This window comes from Hemicordylus capensis, chromosome 7, assembly GCF_027244095.1.
Source record: "Hemicordylus capensis ecotype Gifberg chromosome 7, rHemCap1.1.pri, whole genome shotgun sequence".
NCBI lineage: Eukaryota > Metazoa > Chordata > Lepidosauria > Squamata > Cordylidae > Hemicordylus > Hemicordylus capensis.
Window position 1 is genome coordinate 22,564,906 of NC_069663.1, and position 19,463 is coordinate 22,584,368.

Consider the following 19,463-nt stretch of genomic DNA (forward strand, 5'->3'; position numbering starts at 1 on the left):
TGATATTTAATATCCTTGGTCCTTTGCACATGTGCAATGCCCTGTACATAATTTGGATTTTGTTTTTCAACTGGAACGATGAAGAATTATTCGTGCATTGTTTTCCCTTATGAAAGGAGACCAGAAGGCCCATTCACACGTTATGTTCAACACTTGTACAATGAGTATCCAGTATACACAAGTAGATCTGTACCTATATCTGTCATTCACACGTAGTGCTGAACACAGGTAGAGAAATACACTGCCTATCTGCATCATGCATCTGAAGGGCCTGTATCTGGGATCACTTTTAAAATAAACACAGGTACAGTCATCCACACAACCATGTGTACGAGTGTACAGACATCTGTATACTCGTACAGCATAATGTCTGAATCAGGTCCATGTAATTTGGAATTCCAGTATTGAGATGGGGAGAATTTCAGAAATATTCCATGGCCAAATCAATGGTATGTATATATTTGCCACATTTTAGACCACCCGCCCTTCGAGGATCTCAGAGCATTTTGAAACATTGACCAATGGGGGATGCATGCACAATCTTCTCTCAGCTCTGATCTCCACACCATTCGATGGGTGGGATTTTTTCTTCCAGACCTCAAAGTCAATAAATGCAGACAAAAACCAGGTCTCATTTCTTCTTCCAGTTTTATTCATTTTCTCTCAGTTAAGACCAAGAAGGAGACAAATCCCCTCTGAAGAGCCTGATTGGCTCCAGGGAAGGGTGCATGGAGATGAAAAGTAGCTTCCTTGCCTGCTGTGTTGCAGCATACCAAAGGAGCCACATCAGCAAGAGTGTAGAGAGCTCTAGAAGTGGGGCTGTCAATCACAGAGAAGAATCATCAGCTGGCCGACATTCACCCTCCATACGACCGTTAGTGCCTAATATGTTGAAGTCTTTGGCACTTTTCAGCAGATCACAGAGAACACTGGTGGTGCAGCCCTTCATGAGGAGATCAAACCCTCCTGGTCATGGAACAAGAGAGATCAATGGTCAGGTAAGCCACTGTCCCAAGTGTTGAGGTTGATTGATCCAAATGTGACATCTCTAAGGCATTTACTGTAGCCCAGGTTAACCAACTGGTGGTCAGTGTTCCCTCTAACAGGGATTCCCAGATGCTGTTGACTACAACTCCCATCATCCCCAGCCAAAGACCACTGCAGATGGGGATGATGGGTGTTGTAGTTGGCAGCATCAGGGGATCCCAGTTACAGGGAACAGTGCCTGTGGTCCTCCCGATGTTGCTGAAGTGAAACTTCCATCATCCCCAGCCATAATTGTAGCTGGGGGTGATGGAGGTTGTAGTTCATCAACAATCAACCCATCAATAGCTCTGTTTCAGTCTTTGGCCAGCATAAGGTAGAACGAACATAAAAGCTATAAAGTTACATAGGAAGCTGCCATATACTGAGTCAGACCATTGGTCTATCAAGCTCAGTATTGTCTTCACAGACTGGCAGTGGCTCCTCCAAGGTTGCAGGCAGGAATCTCTCTCAGCCCTATCTTGGAGATACTGCCAGGGAGGGAACTTGGAACCTCAGATGCTCTTCCCAGAGCGGCTCCATCCCCTGAAGGGAATCTCTTACAGTGCTCACATGTAGTCTCCCATTCAAATGCAACCAAGGTGGACCCTGCTTAGCAAAGGGGACAAGTCATGCTTACTACCACAAGACCAGCTCTCCTCTCCTAATTTGGTATAATGCAGCTTCCTGTGCTCCAATGAGAGTGAGCACATCCCAGTTTCCCCTACTTCCAGACTAGCTGCTGTTCACGGGAATCCACCGTATCTCTTAAAGGAACCTTTAACTTCTTCCTTAAATTTAACTTTCTCCTTGGAGGAACCCAGAAGTTCTTCTCTAAACTTCTTTTCTTCTCGCTGATTTTTCGCTGCAGTGATGACACAATGATTAGGGAGGCTCTGTGGGCTTGGTTGCAGTGAGGAAATAGTTTGGGGGTGCACAGAATGGATGCATGCATCAACTCTTGAATCAGTGTGATGTTGCGCTATATCTAAGCTGCTATCAACATTACAGTAAAACAAGTACAGTTATTATGTATTCTGGATTTCGTCTCCTCCAGCAAATATAGAAAGCACTCATTTTCAGAGACAAGAGAAAAATTCCAAGACTTATTGAATGCAATTTTTTGCCACATGAAACTTTGATCTGCTTCTGATCCTGCTTCTGATCCTACATTTTTATCAACTTCCTGGACTTCTGAAAACTGAAGGTTTGTCTGGATTGAGACAAACTTCTCTACCATTTCTTGATCTGGAGTAATATTTCCAAACTGAGATCAATATTTTTTCACATGCTGCAGAAGATGGAGGAATCCGAAGCAAGCAGGAAGCTTGGGAGAGTAAAGGCTAGAACACCTTTTCTTATATGAATCTATCTGAACACATTTTCTTTCCAAAGCCATTCCAAAAGAAAATATTTCATGATCCAACTTTTTTCCATTGGGGGGGTGGGTCAAAAAAAGTCATTTGGGGGGAAATGGAAAAATAGTGTGTGTGGGGTGGTGGTGGTGGTGGTGGTGGTGGTGGTACTGAATTTTTCTGTCACCCACCACCAGGTCTTCACATCTCAGATATTAGAGCTGAAGCTGAAATTTCAAAAAAGTGAAATTCAAAGAGAATTTCAGGGTTTTTCCCAAGGCAAAACAACTCAGAATTTGCCTGGGAAGCTAAATGAGTTTTCATAAGATAGGCAATTCCTCCCCTCCCCCCACCCTTTGGAAGTTTCTCCACGTCCTTATGTGAGCCAGCATGGTGTAGTGCTTAGAGTGCTCAACTAGGACCAGGGAAGACCCGAGTTCAAATCCCCATTCAGCCACGATACTTGCTGGGTGACTCTGGGCCAGTCACTTCTCTCTCAGCCTGGCCTACTTCACAGGGTTGCTGTGAGGAAAAACTTACGTATGTTGTACACTGTGCTGGGCTCCTTCGAGGAAGAGTGGGATATTTTAAAAAATGTAAAAATAAAAAAAAATTCTGTGCTAAGGTGATGAACATTCTGCACCTGAGCAATCCAAACTGTGATCTCTAACAATTTTGCAAATCAAACAACTTTCCACAATTTCTCTTGCTTTGCACATTTATTCTGTTTGGGCTGGCCCTGGGGAAAGAATGAAATATGCAGATGACTGAATCTGCATTTAAGCCCCCACTCCCCATCACCACTGGAAATCTTACTGAAGTACCTGAATATCTTGTGAGGTCTAAGTTGCTGTTGCCCAAACTTTGTTGTACACATTCACATCCACAAATAGCTGAATCCTACATCTGATATTGCATTCTGAGATTCCACTCTCTCCAGTAGTATTACAGGATACCCAGGGGTGTGGCTTTAACAGTGAGAAGCAGAAGGAAGCCAACACTGCCGTCTAGTGGCTTCTTGGGAAAATATCTGAAAATTCTCCTTGGGAGATCTGAAGAGAATTTCAAGTCCTTCTTGGGCAGAACCCTTGAAATGTGAAGAGAATTTTGCCTTGAGAGAACCCTAACCACCCTGAAATTTGGAGAGCATTTCCACTCTGAAGCCATTTCACTACATCAATACCTGAGATCCACTTTCAGGGCTGAATTTAGGTGCTGACATCCAGACTAATATTCTCACAAAAGGATCTCTGAGACCATGCAACAGGGGAGGGTCCATTTTTGCTGATCTCTCCCATTTTCTGCAGCTGTCTGTGCCTCCCAAAAATATGTCCCTAAAGGCCCTGCAACCATCAGTGACATCTTCTGGAAGGCACAGTGGGCTTCAGAGGAATGGGGAGATCAGCAAAAAATTACCCGATCCCATTGCACATTCGGAACATTTTGTAACTGGTGCAATGTTAGTCTGGATGTCAGCCATAGGTTATTAATGTAGTCAGGGAGAGATCAATATCTATCCAGGGCTAAAATGAGCTGGGTCTCAATAGGCTTTTGATTACCTGCCATAAAAATATGAAAAAAAAACAGGGAAGCATCCTTAGGCTGGATCTATAGATCCATATAGGATCCATACATCTATATGTGGAAATGAGAAAAGAAACAATCTCTAGTTCCTTGGTTTCGGTGTAATATGCAACATGTATGAATGTTCTGAAAAGAACATCCAGAAGTCTAGATTCTTTTGTCTTTGTGCGGCTGATTTCTATGCCTCTGAGATTCAAGAAGACACACAGACAAATAATAAAATCAAGTATGTTTATTCTCACCCAATTCCTTGATGATTTTAGAAGACCGCAATGCAATACAGCACTCGAGGTGCAGGTAACACATTCCAATCATAAAAACTAGACTGAGATATTTTCAGAGACCTAGCTGCTCTAGCCAGAAGCTGCTGTCTATTTTTTCTTGCTTCTTTCCTCCCTACTTTCCTGTGTTGCCCCCCACCCCACCCTTATATCCTGTAAAAGACATCACTCCCGCAAACTTTTTTGTTTTAACATTGACTGGCCAGACGGGGAGAATTTCAGAAATACCCCATGACCAAATCAATGGCATTTATTTATTTGCTACAATCCTCCCTTCTAGGATCTCAGTGCAGTTTGAAATGTTGACCGATACGGAATGCATGCACAATCTTTCAGCTCTGATCTCCACACCATTGGATGGGTGGGGATTTTTCTTCCAGACCTCAAAGTCAATAAATGCAGACAAAAACCAGGCCTCATTTCTTCTTCCAATTTTCATTCTTTTTCTCCAAGAGGCAGACAAATCCCTTCTGAAGAACCTGCTTGACTCCATCAGGAAGAGTGCAGGAAGTGCTGGAAGGAGGGCTGTCAATCATTGACAGGTGTTTTTGGCTGGCCAGCACTCACCTGCCATGTGATTTCCAATGCCTGGTAAGCTAAGGTATTTGCCAAGGTTCAGTAGATCACAGAGAGCATCCGTGGTGCAGCCCTTCATCAGAATATTTACATCAAGCCCATCTGGACATGGAACAAAAGAGACCAATGATCAGGTGAGTCACCATTCCAAGTATCTATGACCCAACCAAATTCATCTATTGATCCCATTTCTAGCATATTCGATGGGCCATTTGAGCCTGCCAGTGTTTCAACTGGCATGCTCAACCTGGCCAGGTACTAGCCAAGTGCCTACTGTCAAACGAGAGAGAGAACAAAGAAAACAATGAAGCCATCTGGGAAATTAACTCAGGCGGGCCTGGGTGCTGGCCATGTTTGTGATGTCACACACAGGGGGTGTGGCTGGTGCAGCCGAGGGACTGCCAGAAAGAGGGGCAAACATGAGCCTCCTCTCCCCTAGCTATGCACCTGCTTTGGCCCAAAACAAATGGTTATCTGGGACAGCTGAAGTGGCTCGAATTGAAGCAAACCAGGCTAGGAGTTTGCAACCTCAACACCTAGGTTGCTTGAAGATTTGCTTCGGCCCAGACTCCAAGGCTCCCTGAAGCAAAGCTTCCTACTTTGCACAGGCCTAGCTTGCACAAATCCAAATGGGATATCACTAAGGCATGTGTTACTGTACCCCCATTCTGCCTTTCTCAGGAATGGGCACCAGCGGTTGGGCATAGTCAACTGATTCAGAAGAACCTGCTTGCTCTGCTTCCTTTGCTAGGTGCAGCAGGCCACACATCCAAAGAGAAGTGGGGGAGAGGATTCCGAAGAAAATGATTTATCAACACAGAATTACCAGGATAACCAATCACTGAATGTGAGACTGATTTAAAGCAGTAGTGCTGAGACCCGGTGCATTGGACGACCTCATCAGGGCACGTGGATGTGTAGGAGTGGCAGGCAGGACACTGCTTTCCGTTGGGTTTGGTCTGGATTGGTGCCACTGGAAAGGAAAAGGAGGCAGGCAGCTTAAAATAGGGTTGTAACCAAGTTTTCTCCCAATAAAATCTGAAAGAGGATTTCAGAGTTCTTCCCAAGGTGAAATTCAGAGAGGAATTTCTGGCTTCCTCCATGGAGAAAGTGACATTTGAAAGTGGCATTCTAAAAAAAAAGGCACATTCACATGACAAATGGCCAGTCTGGATGTGGAGAATATGGAGATATGTCAGCTGCAAGAATGTGTTTTCCCAGCAGACGTGAGATCTGAACCCAGCCGAATCCAGTTCCCTTACTCTCCATCTGAAATTCTCAAGTATCTCCACCCAACTTCCTGATCTTGGGTACAGAATGTTGGGTGGAGAATCTTGGGAACCAGACATGGGAGGGATCAGATGTCACACCCGCTGAGAAGGCATGATCTTCCATCCCAACATATCCCCAGTGTTTTCCATATTATCCATCACCAGCACAGCACCTCTCCAGTAGCTGTTGCTGGTGTCTACCTTATGCTTCTTCTAGACTGTGGACCCTTTGGGGACAGGGAGCCATCTTATTTATGTATTCTTTCTTTTTCTATGCACACTAGTTTGAGAATCTGTTGGAAAGCAATATATATATTTGTGTTGGTGAAGGTGGTGGAGCTGATATTTTTGATGGTGATGGTGATGATGATGATGATGAGCTGGTGTGCTACCATTTGTTCACCTTATGAGTTCAGTCATGGTGCCTGAATAGAACTAAAGTTGCTTTCAAAGTACAAGAAGTGTTGCTTGTTTTCAGACTCACCCATTAATGAAGGACCACATCTTAATTTTAATTGATTCACCATAGCCATTTATCCATTAAGCTTGCAGCCCTATGGCACAACTTCTGGGGTATGGTTGTGGTGGCAGATATGTGGAAAAAGAGAAGAGCAGAAAAATGATACCTACACTCAGGTAAGGCTGATTTGCAAGCTTCTCCCACACAATAGACGCCACTCATCCTGAAGATTTTCCCTCCACCAATTGTAAAATAATATTGATTGGTTATGAGCTTGTGGAAAGATGCACAGCCCTTTATTATAACTGGAAATTCTTGTTCATCTAAAAGAGAAAGAAAGAAGATGATTTATTATATAATTCTGGAATCTCCCACTTCCATATATCACGGCCCTTTGCAAGCTGTACATGGTATGGCAGTTTTTGCCATAAAGTTATAAATATCCAGAGTGGGTCTCTGATCTGGACTTTTCTGGCCAAGTTTGACCCGGTGACTGAGCATCACCCGTTGCTTAACAATAAGCAACAATAATCAAGTAGTCCCTATGAGGTTGAAGATATAGATCATTATTTGATGTTTCCTGCCTTTATTGGGACCCAAGAGAGAGATTTCTAGGTCAAATGCTATATTCAGTCAATTATAAAGATCTAGGTGACTGCGTCACCTAGCCTCATGGAAGATCCACCCTTGCGAATAAGGCAGCTTCATACGAATAGAATCTATATCTCCTGCTCTGTCTCACTCACCTTGTGAGACTTCAATCAACGTATTGGAACAGGTCTCCTCAACAGCTGCACAAGTTTTCATTCTGCCGGTACAGGTCCTGCTGCCCATGGCGGAGCAAATTTCACACTCCAAAGCAGCACCTGGAAGAGGGAAGAAAAGAGATTCCTAAAATATATGGGAGAGACAGATTTCTAGTTGATATGCCATACCAAAGGGATGAACATCAGTGGATGGGTAATGTGGTTTTCCTCTGAGCTGCCGGTGTCTCTCTCTCTTTTTTAAAAAGACCTTGTGCTTTTAAGCAAAGTTCTAGATACTAGAGTCGAGGCTGAAATTTCAAGAAAAGAGCAATTTTTCAGTGTTTTTCCCCAAAAGTGCAAAATAATAAATAAATTGAAAAACACATCCTGAAAATTATCAAGGGAAGCCAGATGAGTTTCTACAAGACAAGAATTTTTTTTTTACTGAGAGTTTATGCACAGCCCTATGTGGATATTCTATGCTCAGAAGATGAAAATCTGCACTCTAGCAATCCATATCCTATAAACTGTAACAATTTTGCATATCAAACACGTTTCCACAATTTCTCTTGCTTTGCATATTTATTCTGATTTGTCTAATCTTGGGGAGGGGGAACAATGAAATTTACAGATGATTTAAACCTCAATTTCCATCCACAGACTCAAAATCTTGTTGAAGGATCTATACAGAGATGTAGGTTAGGGGTAAAATACCCATAGAACAAACAAGCAAACAGACAACCCCCTGCTAACTGAGCAAAGAGGCATCTTCTTAAAGTGGCAATTCTCTTTATTTAGCAGGGGGAGGGCAACTGGCCCTATCCATTCCCAGCACAGCATCCCAGTGGCTGTTGCTATCAGCCTTTCCATACCTGTATTTAGAAGCACACAGAAAAGAAAGAGTCCCAGGAGAACGTCCATGGTGATAAGAAGTGAACAGCACTAGGGCTACTGCAAACACTTCCCAGGAGAAGGTGACTTCTGTAGCCTAAAGAATCTGTAAGAACATTTGGAGGAAAAGCATAAGCATGGAAGAAGCAAAGCATAAGATCTCTCGCTTTGTAATGGACTTAACAGTAGAACTGTATTTTTCCCTTGATTCCTCAGGAGAATTCATTCACCCAGGGTAGCAAAAGCATTTCCCCTGTGGCTTCTGACTGACGGACACTGTTTTGTCCCAGAAGACTGTCCCATGATTTCAGCAGAGGATTCTGGGACCAAATCAAGGGGGTTGGAGGTACAGGGTGGAGCAAGTGAGAACGTCATCACATAGCTACAGGGTGATGTGATTTTTGTTGACTCCCCCTTCACTTTGAAGCCATGAACCCCACCCCCCACCCCCAAATATCCCTGAGAGCTGCAGACCTCTAAGGTAATATCTTCAGGTGTCAGAGTCAGCAATTTTAGTTAATCAGCCTCCCCTCTGAAGCTGACTATAACCACCAGAAATATGTCCTTGGGGGTTGTGTAACCATCATCAAGATTGGGGGTGGGGTCACAGCTTCAGAGGGGGACACAGTCAATTGCTTGGGAAGGGTGATTTTATTCCATTTCCATCTGAAGCTGACGGTGACCTCCACAAATATGTCCCTGAAGATCACACAGCCCTCAGGCACATTATTTCTGGGGTCACATTCAGGGTCAGAAGGAAGGGAAGAGCGACTAAAATCATCCATCCCCCAGAGCACTGGTGCAGCAACATTGCACCAGAACCTCCTTAGTCTGGATGCTGGTTATTTATTGCTTGCATTTCAATACTGCCCCATACAAAAAAGGTCCCTTGGCAGTTCATAGTCTAAAAACCGTTAAAACACTGACACAATTAAAACAATTTGAAAATACAAATAAAAACTCTAAAACCCAAAGATTTACAATTATAAACTAAAAGCCTGGCTAAACAGGTATGTTTTCAGGTTATAGATCTATATGTGAAAAAGAAAAAGAAAACAAATTCCAGTTCTTTGACTTCAATGTGATATGCAGCAGTTATATTAAATTCTTCGGTACTCAAACTGGGGAAGGGTGGAAAGGAAACCAAAGGACTGCAAAAATAAATCGGCAGTTTCCAGAAAAGAAAAACTGGACAGCCAAGTAATGAAGAACCAGAGGATCTGTCAGTAGTGAGAAAAGGAAAATAAAAGGCTTAAAAATATATATTTTAAAGCTAGGGATAGGATGGTTGCTTACCTGTGGCAGCTGGCAGGGAAAGGAACTAAAAAATAATTTTCATCCCACGTTCACCTTAGTTTGCATCCAGCCTGGAGTGGAGTCTGTGGAATCTGGATGGCTGACTCAGGCTCAGTTGAGCTGGTAACAACAGATTTGTCGACAAGGTTTCAAACATCTTCTTTGAAGGAAGTACAGTGGGGTTTCCCATTGTCCATGTGATGTGGGTGAAATGAAAATAGAGGCTGGGCTTTTAAGGAAACAGCGCACCATTTACTGGAATCTCTCCTGCTTTTACATATTTGCTTTTGCTTTTGCTTTTGTCTCTCCGTATTCCCTCTCCCTACCAACACTCGCTCAAAGCCAAAGAGAAGGACATAGGGGATCTGTGCTAGGCTCTTCCAAACTTTTGTTCCCTTTAAAGGAGCTGTATGATGGTGGGGGGCTCCAATTTTGATCAGAGGTGTGGTCCAGGGGGAGGGAGTGTTCACCCTTTCCCGGTATACAACTTCCTGGTCTACCGTAGGTTTAATGTGTGGGTTACCAACATTGAAATGATTGGGTGAACCCATGCCAGGATTGGAATCTTGGCTCATAAACCAAATTGGCATGGGTTCTCACAAGCACACTAATGTTGGTAACTCACATTAAACCTAGATTTAAATTACTGTGTGAACTAGGTCGGTGAGAAACAGATGAGTGGTCCACTTCCTGTACTACATGTATGTCCTATCAATTAACCTATCAATCAAGTAAATAACCAGAGACAATAATGTTTCTAAATTTGAATCCTTGCCTCAGTTTATGGCAAGCCTGCTCAGCTTAGGTCCCTCAGATGTTTTTGGACTACAACCCCCATAATCCCCCACCACAATGGCCAATAGCCAGGGATTATGGGAGTTGTAGGCCAACATCTGCAGGAGGGCCGAAGTTGAGCAGCCCTGGCTTAAAGGTTCCCAACCTGTGGTACTCCAGATGTTTATGAACTACAGCTCCCATCATCCCCAGCCACAATAAATTGTAGCTGAGAATGATGGGAGTTGTAGTTCAGCAAACTCTGGAGTGCCACAGGTTGGGAACCCCAGCTTAGCTGGTATAAGCAAGGGTTTCTCCCCCACCTTGGATGTCCATCTGAACTGGAGAAGAACTTTGTGGGGCCATAATGCTCACTTCAGACTGAAAGCAAGTAACGTCATCAGTATCATCACCTTTATTAAAAATATTCATACTGCCTTTCAACAACAACAACAAAATGTTCACAAAGTGGCTTATGTAGCAAGAGGTCTACAAAGAATGTAGTACCCAGAATGTTGGGGGCAATATGCTAAATCATTGTAAACTGCTTAGAGAGCTCCAGCTATAGAGCGGTATATAAATGTAAGTGCTATTGCTATAGTGCTATAAAGGTCTCCCTGTCCCCAAAGGGCTCACAATCTAAAGCACAAACCCAAAGGAGATATCAGCAACAGTTTCTGGAGAGATGCTGGGCGGAATAGGGACAGTTGCTTTGATTAGTGCTAAATATAAGAGTCACTGCTTTAGAGGTGCCTCTTTGCCCAGTTAGCTAGGAGTATTAAGAGCCAGTGGAGTTTTATTCGGAGTCTTTTTATTAGTATCACTAATTTATATGTGAACAAGATCCTCACAGATGACAGTGTGCAGTGGTGGGTCATTTCACTTCTTCCTTCTCATACCCCTTGAATTTTGTGAAAATTGCTTCTAGAAGGATTGTCAGATGATCTCTAGTAAGCTTATGTTGAAAGGCAGTACACATATTTTGAATAATGGTGATACTGCTTGCTTTCAATCTGAAGTGAGCATTATGGCCCCCAAAGTTCTTCTCCAGTTCACATGGTGAAGAAACCCTCGCTTATATCAGCTAAGCAGGGGTTCCCAACCTGTGGTACTCCAGATATCGCTGAACTACAACTCAAAGGTGTGTGCAATACATGATCCCCCCCCCGCCCCGTTATTGCATATACCTTTGATCAAGTCTATTTTATTTCTGTTGTGTTTGGGGTGGTGGTGTTGAACCTTGATCTTACTTCAATACTGAGATTCATAAAAGCAGCAGCAGACTATTGACTGCAGGAGGTACAAAGTCCGATCCACTGAGATAGCCAGGAAATGTGTATGACACACATGGCAAAAAATAGAACTGGCCATGTATATCGCAGGCCTTAGCAGGTGAAGCAAAGCTCTATAGCACAATGACAAGCAAAAATTAATAATCACCTGCTTATTGTACGGCTGTCAAAGGTTCCCCAGCTCCTGCCTTCACTGTAGAATTCTTACATTGGCCTGCTAGGTGTCCAACTTTGCCTCTCAGTGTCCAACTTTGCCTCTCAGTGCCTTGGGGGAGTGCTGCTATTTTGCCACAGCATTCAGGACTTGGTTTTGCCTCAGAGATCGTGGGGAAGGGGTTAACTTTAATCTTTGTCCTCCTCTACATATTTGGTGGAGAAATGGTCCCCACTCCTCCCTGGAAGCCATTAAAATATTTAAAATAGTAGGTAATACACCCGTAACATGAGGTCTAATCACCTAAAAAAAGATAGAAGTTGTTGTTGTTGTTTACATTTATAAACCATCCCATCCAGAGGCTCTGGGAGGTGTACATTTAATAAAAATGCATAAGTTAAAAGTACATTTTATTAAAATGTAATAAAAATGCACGAGTTAAAAGACATGAGAGGACAGAAATATATGAGATTCTGAGTGATCAAATTGAGAAATAGCCCGGTTAAAGGTTATAAGGAGCAGTAAAAAGGGAGGCACGTAAGCAATTGCAGGACCCGCCCCAAGTCATCGAAAGTCAGATTAAGGCTGCAAGGACTCGCTACATTTCATCTGCTGCCAAATGCTAATCGCAGCCACACAGTACCTGGTGACGCTATATGTGATGGCAGGCTTAGAGTCAGAGAGACGCAGGGAGCTATAGAATTGGCTCAGACGACCTGGATACTTGCTTAGCAATGGAAGGATGAGGGAGGCACGAATGTCTCTGTAGAATGAGCAGCAGAGGAGAATATGCTCAGTAGTTTCGATCTGCCTTAGGCCACAGGGGCATATTTGCTCTGCAGATGGGGTCCTTCTATAGCGTCCTTCTAGCACTGCTGAAGGGAGGCCATGACAGCGAGCCAAGGTGAATGCCCTTCTGTGCTTTGGAACCTCCAGCTGGGTGACGTATGCTGCTGGAGAAGCAGAATATCTAAGCCCATCACTGATGAGAAATTTTGGAGCACTGCTGAGATCAGTTTGGCGCTCAGTGTCTGTAATGCGCTGCTTAATGGTGGTTTTTGCCTGATCATAGCCCATACTGAGCAAGGTCAAGGAGGAAAGGCCCAGAGCAGCTTATTTTTGAATCAATTGCCTTAGACCAGCTGGATTGGTAATCATGACTTTTGAAGTGAACGCAAGTACAGTCATCACACAAAAACATGTCCACGTATGCAGATATCTGCACATACATGCAAGATAATGTCCGAATAGGGCTACGGTTGCACACATATGACAAGGAGGCCTTTCTCAATGCTGAGTCACTGCAAAAGGTGGGTTAGAAGACAATCTTCATCAGCAGGACCCCAGAGAGAGCCGTGAGGGGCAATCCAGACGATGGAGAGGCTGTGTTAGCTGGCGTACAGTTCACTTTTAGAATCTCAGAGTCAGTGAATATGAAGCTTCTTTGGCCAGGTTGCAATAAAGTACACACCGTCCTGGAACTGCAGCCTCTCATGATGGTTTCGACAGTACTTCCTCCTACACATGGAAAGGAAAGGTGGGGGATTAGGTGAATTATGATTCTTAGTCAATAGGATGAGTTAATAGTCAATAGGATAATAGGATAATAGTCGATAGTCAATGGAATGAGTTAATAGTCAATAGGATGAGTTAATAGTCAATAGGATGAGTTCTCATCCATCCGCCCTGTTTATATTCTTCCCAGGAATGGATCCAGATGGGAGTATGGGAGGGGGCAAGCACCCCTCCCAACAGTAATTTGCTTCCCACTCTCCCCCCATTTATGTCCCTTCCCCACCAAATAAACAGGATTTATTCCAGGGGGGATGTGTTCAGGATGAGAGAGTGTTAATGTGAAATATACTATTATTTCTGGTTTTTTAAAAAATCTGACGTGTGGGACACCGCTCGCCCAGCTAGAAATGCACTTTGCCTCTTCTGTGCCCTCTCAGTTTCTTTTCTGGTGCTGCCAGTAATCCCCTTTTTCAATTGACTCAGGAGATCTTCACAGTGACTAAGAAGAGCCACAAAGCAACTGAAACAGAACCATTTTCCTCCCAGTACCGCTGGTGTGTGCTTGTATCCATGAGTGCAGGGGTGGGGGGTTGCTTACCTTTTGCAAAGCTGCCAAAGACACATTGGCCTGGTTCACACAATCATTCAAATCTAGATTTAATGTGATTAGTGACATTAGTGTGATTGTGTGAACCCACACCAAGGGAATCTCAGGTGTATCTCATATGGCTGGGAATCTCAGATTCATCTTGGGTCATAAGCCACCTTGGCTTGGGTTCACACAATCAAGTTGATGTCAGTAAGCCACATGAAACCTAGATTTGAGCTATTGTGTGATCCAGGCTGTACACACACACACACACACACACACACACACACACACACACACACTCTTGTGGGATCCCTGTTTGAGGGCATGAGCCACCCAAGGGTGGAGTACAGACCTTGCAATTCCCATAGAGTCCAAGGCTTTGTTGAGCATAGTACTCTTTTCCCCCTAGAGGAGTGGATCACAGACATTCACTTCTTTGGGAGAAAGTAAAATGAGAGCAAACCCTCTCCTTGCTTCTGTTGATGTCAGTGTCTTGAACAATGTTCCCTCTAACAGGGATCCTCAGATGTTGCTGGCTACAACTCCCATAATCCCTAAGCAAAAACAATTGCAGCTGTGGATTCTGGGAGTTGTGCTCAGCAACATCTGGGGATCCCTGTTAGAGGGAACATTGTTCAAGACACTGACATCAACAGAAGCAAGGAGAGGGTTTGCTCTCTCTATTAGAGGGAACATGGGTTCTGAACCATTTTTTTAAAAAAATAAGATCTTCTCCTATTCACTTAGAGCCATCTTGAGTTGTTGTTTTGGTCACACAGTAGTATAACAGACTCTTCAGACCTGGCTTTTATATACACAGAAGGTTTAAAAACTGAAAGCTAGAACTTCCTATCTCTTTGCTTGAATTATTGTTCTCTGCTTTCCCTGCTACATAGACTGTGGAGATCAGATATCAAAGAAGTTAAAAACAAATCACATATCGAACAGGGGTGCTTAATTTTGGCTCCCCAGATATGATTGAATGACAACTCCCATTTTCCCCAGCCAAAGACCATTACAGGTGGGAATGCTAGGAATTGCAGTCCAGAATTGCAGTCCAGAACTTCTGTACTAGAAGAAGAGAAAGATCTCAAAAGGAACCTTACCAGTGTTGGTACGGGTGACCAAATCAAGGCAGGTGTTCTCCAATCCAGCACAGTGTACCAACCTTTCAGAGCACTTGTTCGATGTAGTGAGGCAGAGTGGACATTTGTAGCCATTCCGGTTGGCATATCTTGTGGGCACTGGAACGCAAAGGAGTCAGACAGCTGGAGAGCCTGCATAGCATAGCACAGTTGCTAACAGAAGGAGTTGTAAGTCAGGAAGTTGATTCGTCAGAGCCCTAAATCCATTAAAGCCTGCAGCCCAGATTGCCATTTCTACCTGGCTGTAGCAGAGGATGGGACGACACACCAGGAAGACACCACCACTGGGCAGGTAAGGAGTAGTAAGATACTGAATAACCATCATAATATTTATTGTAGACTTGGCCCATGCACACAATTATCATTGGGCTAGGACAAGTGCCCTACCTAGTTGGAGAGCTGTGTGCACTGACTCCCATCTTGTGATTGTGTTTGAGGGAGAAAGCAAGGCTGGAGGGGGAAGGAAGTAATATCTGGGAGAGAAGAGCTGTGTCGTTTGGGCGAGGCTGTCCTACGCAGCTGTCCTACCCAGCAGTTAGGACAGCTAACTAGATAGCGGGGCTGTCCTACCCAGCAGTTAACCAAGGCAGGAGAAAATGCCCTCCTCTCTCCCAGATGATCACTTCCTCTCCCCCGCCAACCTTGCTGTTTCCCTCACACATGGCCACAAGAAGGGAGCCCACACAGCTCCTGAATGCAAATATTGTAAGGATAGGTCAAGGGATGTCACCTTAAATGGTGCAGTGGGGAAATGCTTGACTAACAAGCAGAAGGTTGCCAGTTTGAATCCCCAATGGTACTACATTGGGCAGCAGCGATATAGGAAGATGCTGAAAGGCATCACCTCATACTGCACGGGAGGAGGCAATGGTCAACCCCTCCTGTATTCTACCAAAGACCACCACAGGGCTCTGTGGGAGCAAGGAGTCAAAATCGACTTGACGGCACACTTTGCCTTTACCTAGGTCAAGTGATAGCCACCTAATGGTGCAGCCAGGAAGTGACTTGCCTTGGGAGCAAGAGGTTGCTGGTCAAATCCCCACTGGTATGTTTCCCAGGCTATGGGAAACACCTATATCAAGCAGCAGCAATTTAGGAAGATGCTGAAAGGCATCATCTCATACTGAACGGGAGATGGCAATGGTAAACCTCTCCTGTATTCTATCAAAGAAAACCACAGGGCTTTGTGGTCGCCAGGAGTTGACACCAACTCAATGGCACCACTTTAGGTCAAGTGATGCCATCTCCAGGGTTGTGCTGGCAGAGAGGCATGAAAAAAGAGAAGTTATCTATATCTATTTCTATCTATACAACTCCCATATCCATATCGAATAAGTTATAATGACGGTGAAAGACACATATTCCACAATTCACCACCTGCCCCCCCCGCTGCCCGAGACCTCTTTAGCACGCAAATATATGTTTTAAAAAGCAAGTGTTCAAGATAGCAGACATTTCTATGCAAAACATCAACCTCAGTGACTGCCATACTCTTAAGCTCATTTACTTGTATTTAAGAGCAAAACTCAGCCACTTCTGGATAGCACTGAGGCTGAGCTTTTACATTGAAACGTCTGTCTTGAACACCTGCTTTTAAAAACATATATTTGCACACTTAAGAGATCTCGGGGGAAAGCTGGTATATCTATATCTACATCATCTATCTATATCTACATCTACAGACTCACGCCATGGATAGCTTGATGAGCAGGGAGACTGCCCGCAACAGAATGTAGCTCCCCTAACAAAACCGTGGTCTCCAAAATTCAGGAAAGTGGGGTAGTCTGTGCAGGCACTGGTGGAGCGACAGCTCTTCATTGACACCTGAGTTGCTATTCCACCTGTTTGAGGAGGAAGGAGGAGGGGGAGGAGGGGGAGGAGGAGGAGGAGGAGGAGGAGGAGGAGGAAGAAGAAGAAGAAGAAGAAATAGAGAAATAGTTGTTATTAGGCATTGTGTGAGAGCTTTTATCATCTAGGTTTTAAGTGTCAGGACTGAATTCCTAGCTGGATACTTTGGGCCACGCTGGCTCAATTTCCTCAGGTGAATGGGACAGGTGTGTATTTCGTTAACATGGCTGACTTGTTACTTTTGGTTTGGGCCAAAGACCATGGCAGGACTTCTCTTGAATAGGTGAGATGTGGGCTGTTGCTAGGTAACTATTCCCATGCTTATCCGTTTCGAACCAAGACATCCCCCAATTCCACATACAGTAGGGAATTGCTAGTTATATAGATGCACAGATGATTTTTTGTTTATACTCCAAAAGTGACCCAGCAAGGAACTATGAACTTCCAGGATCTAGACCAGGCCTGCTCAATCTAGGCCCCACCAGCTGTTTTTCAACTACAATTCCCATAATCCCTAGCCACAGTGGCCAATAGCCAGGGAATATGGGAGTTATAGGCCAACATCTGCAGGAGGTTGAAGTTGAGCAGCCCCGACCTAGACCAACAAGATGGGGGCAGCTTCCCTTTTCTCCCAGCTTGCAGACTTCCCAGATGCCTCTGGATGACCACTGCACAAAGCAGTATGCAGGACTAGATGGGCTTTGGCCTGATCCAGCTTTTCTTCTGTTCTCATCTGCTAACTGAGCCATGAGGCACCTTTTAAAGTGGTGCTTCTCTTATATTTAGCAGGGGGAGAGCAACCGGCCCTCTCCAACCCCAACACAGCATCCCTCCAGTGGCTGTTGCTGGTGTCTTAGTCTGAGAGCTTTTTAGATTGTGAACCCGTTGGGGACAGGGAATCATCTTTTATTTATTAATGTATTTTTCTGTGTAAGCCACTTTGAGACTGTTTGTTGGAAAGCGGTATATACATATTTGCTCTGGTCATCGTTCTCAGCTCTGCCTGCTACTTCTTCATAAGCTTCAGCCTGATTGTCAAATTTGACTATGTAGGGAAATCTTAGAAAACAAATCACGAAAAGGAAATCTTCAGAGGACACTTACAGGTGAGGATGGAGATCCAGAGATGATTGCTTTCTAAGATTACCCTACATCTGGATGTTACCAGCTGGGTAAATCCACATTCCCATCTAGGGGTGTGTACGGAACTGTCCACAGCAGTTTGGTTTGAATTCAAACTGAACGACCTGTCTGCAAACTGGTTCATCAGAACAGGCTGGCGGTTCGGTTCACACTGTTGAACCAGGTTGAACCAGTTCGGCCTGATTTGGCCCAGTTCAGTCCGGTTCGAGTGATTTGCTTGTGAAGGGTTCCAGTAAGGATTCCCTTTAAAAGCAAGGGGGATACCCTAACTATAAAGGGGTTCAAGGGGCGGGCGAGAGTGCACCTTACTGCTGGCAGTGCAGTGGTGGTGTTTTCTCAGAGATGGCGACAGCTCCATGGAGGTGGTCCCTCTTGGCCCTGCCAGCACTCCCCCCATACCATGGGCCAGAACTGGGCTGCCCACCAGCCCATGGTGCCAGAAAAGTTCTCTCATGTCCGCCCCTCAAACCCCTTTATACTTAGGGAACCCCCTTTGCTTGTAAAGGGGAATCCTTATTGGAATCCCCTTTACAAACCAAGGCACTCAAATGAGGTTGAACCAGGCCAAACCGGTTCAATTCAAACTGGGCCCGGTTCGGTTCAAACTCAGACTGGCCCCTTTGGCGGGGGCACTCCAGTTTGAGCTCCAAGCAGTCGAACCGGGCTGCTTCGAATCGAACCGTGTTGGATTCAAACCGGTTCTGCACACCCCATCCTTGAACTTTGGTGGTGTCACTATGTTGCGTGAAGAAGGCCCCAGGTTCAGCCGCCAGTGAAAAGATCTACTGTAGCAGAGCTTGTAACAAACTTCTCTCTGGTTTTCTCGTAGCTCATTAGGATGGACAGCACTGTGCTACCGTAGATAAGCCAATGTTCTAACGGTACAAAGTGGTTTGACATGTGAATAACACCTCTCCCCTTTTATTCATCACCTGGGGAAGTTTACAATCCTTTTCACACCTACCTACTGAGGCTTCATATGCAGCAGCGAAACAGTTGGTTTCGTTAGCAGCACAAGTCCTTGCAAAGCCACTGCAGGTGCTTTTTTGTGACTCACAAGTTTCACACTGCAATGAGGCACCTGGAGTAAGGAAGACAAAAGGGTTAATAAAACATTCAGGGCCAAGAGATTTATTCCCCAGGGAAAGGACAGAGATTCCATTTCAGGAGTATTCCTCCCAATCCTGTCGGCTGGTTCTTTCATCCCCAGGACTTTGTGGCTATAACCAGGCTCTATACCCAGAGCACCTATGTTTAAATTCTGTGCCAGACAATCAAAATTCTGCTCTCAGAAATTCTGAGGCTTGTCTAATTCACACAAAGGGAGCAACGTTTGCATCATCGGAATAATATGTGCTGAATATAAGACTTATCCAACATGCTCCCTCCGCTAAAAAAAATCTTCAGCTTATTCTCAATCAGCAAAAATAAAGGCAATTTTGGTTAATTTGGGGGGAATGGGGTTTGAGAAATTCTGAGAAATTTCTCCACCCACTGCCTATTTTCCCCAGAAGCCC

At 44.4% G+C, this 19,463-nt stretch overlaps 1 protein-coding gene across 1 annotated transcript; it reads right to left on the minus strand.

The window, feature by feature from the left end:
• Nucleotides 1-4,179: 4,179 nt before the first annotated feature.
• LOC128333346 (phospholipase A2 inhibitor gamma subunit B-like) lies at nucleotides 4,180-9,565 on the minus strand. The gene is made up of 6 exons (XM_053268762.1): nucleotides 9,484-9,565; nucleotides 8,169-8,293; nucleotides 7,297-7,416; nucleotides 6,721-6,873; nucleotides 5,646-5,792; nucleotides 4,180-4,921 (listed from the first exon to the last, which is right to left on the minus strand). Exons 2-6 carry the CDS (start codon nucleotides 8,215-8,217, stop codon nucleotides 4,776-4,778), a joined length of 615 nt encoding a protein of 204 aa, XP_053124737.1. The 5' UTR covers nucleotides 8,218-8,293; nucleotides 9,484-9,565; the 3' UTR covers nucleotides 4,180-4,775.
• Between the last annotated feature and the right edge of the window lie 9,898 nt (nucleotides 9,566-19,463).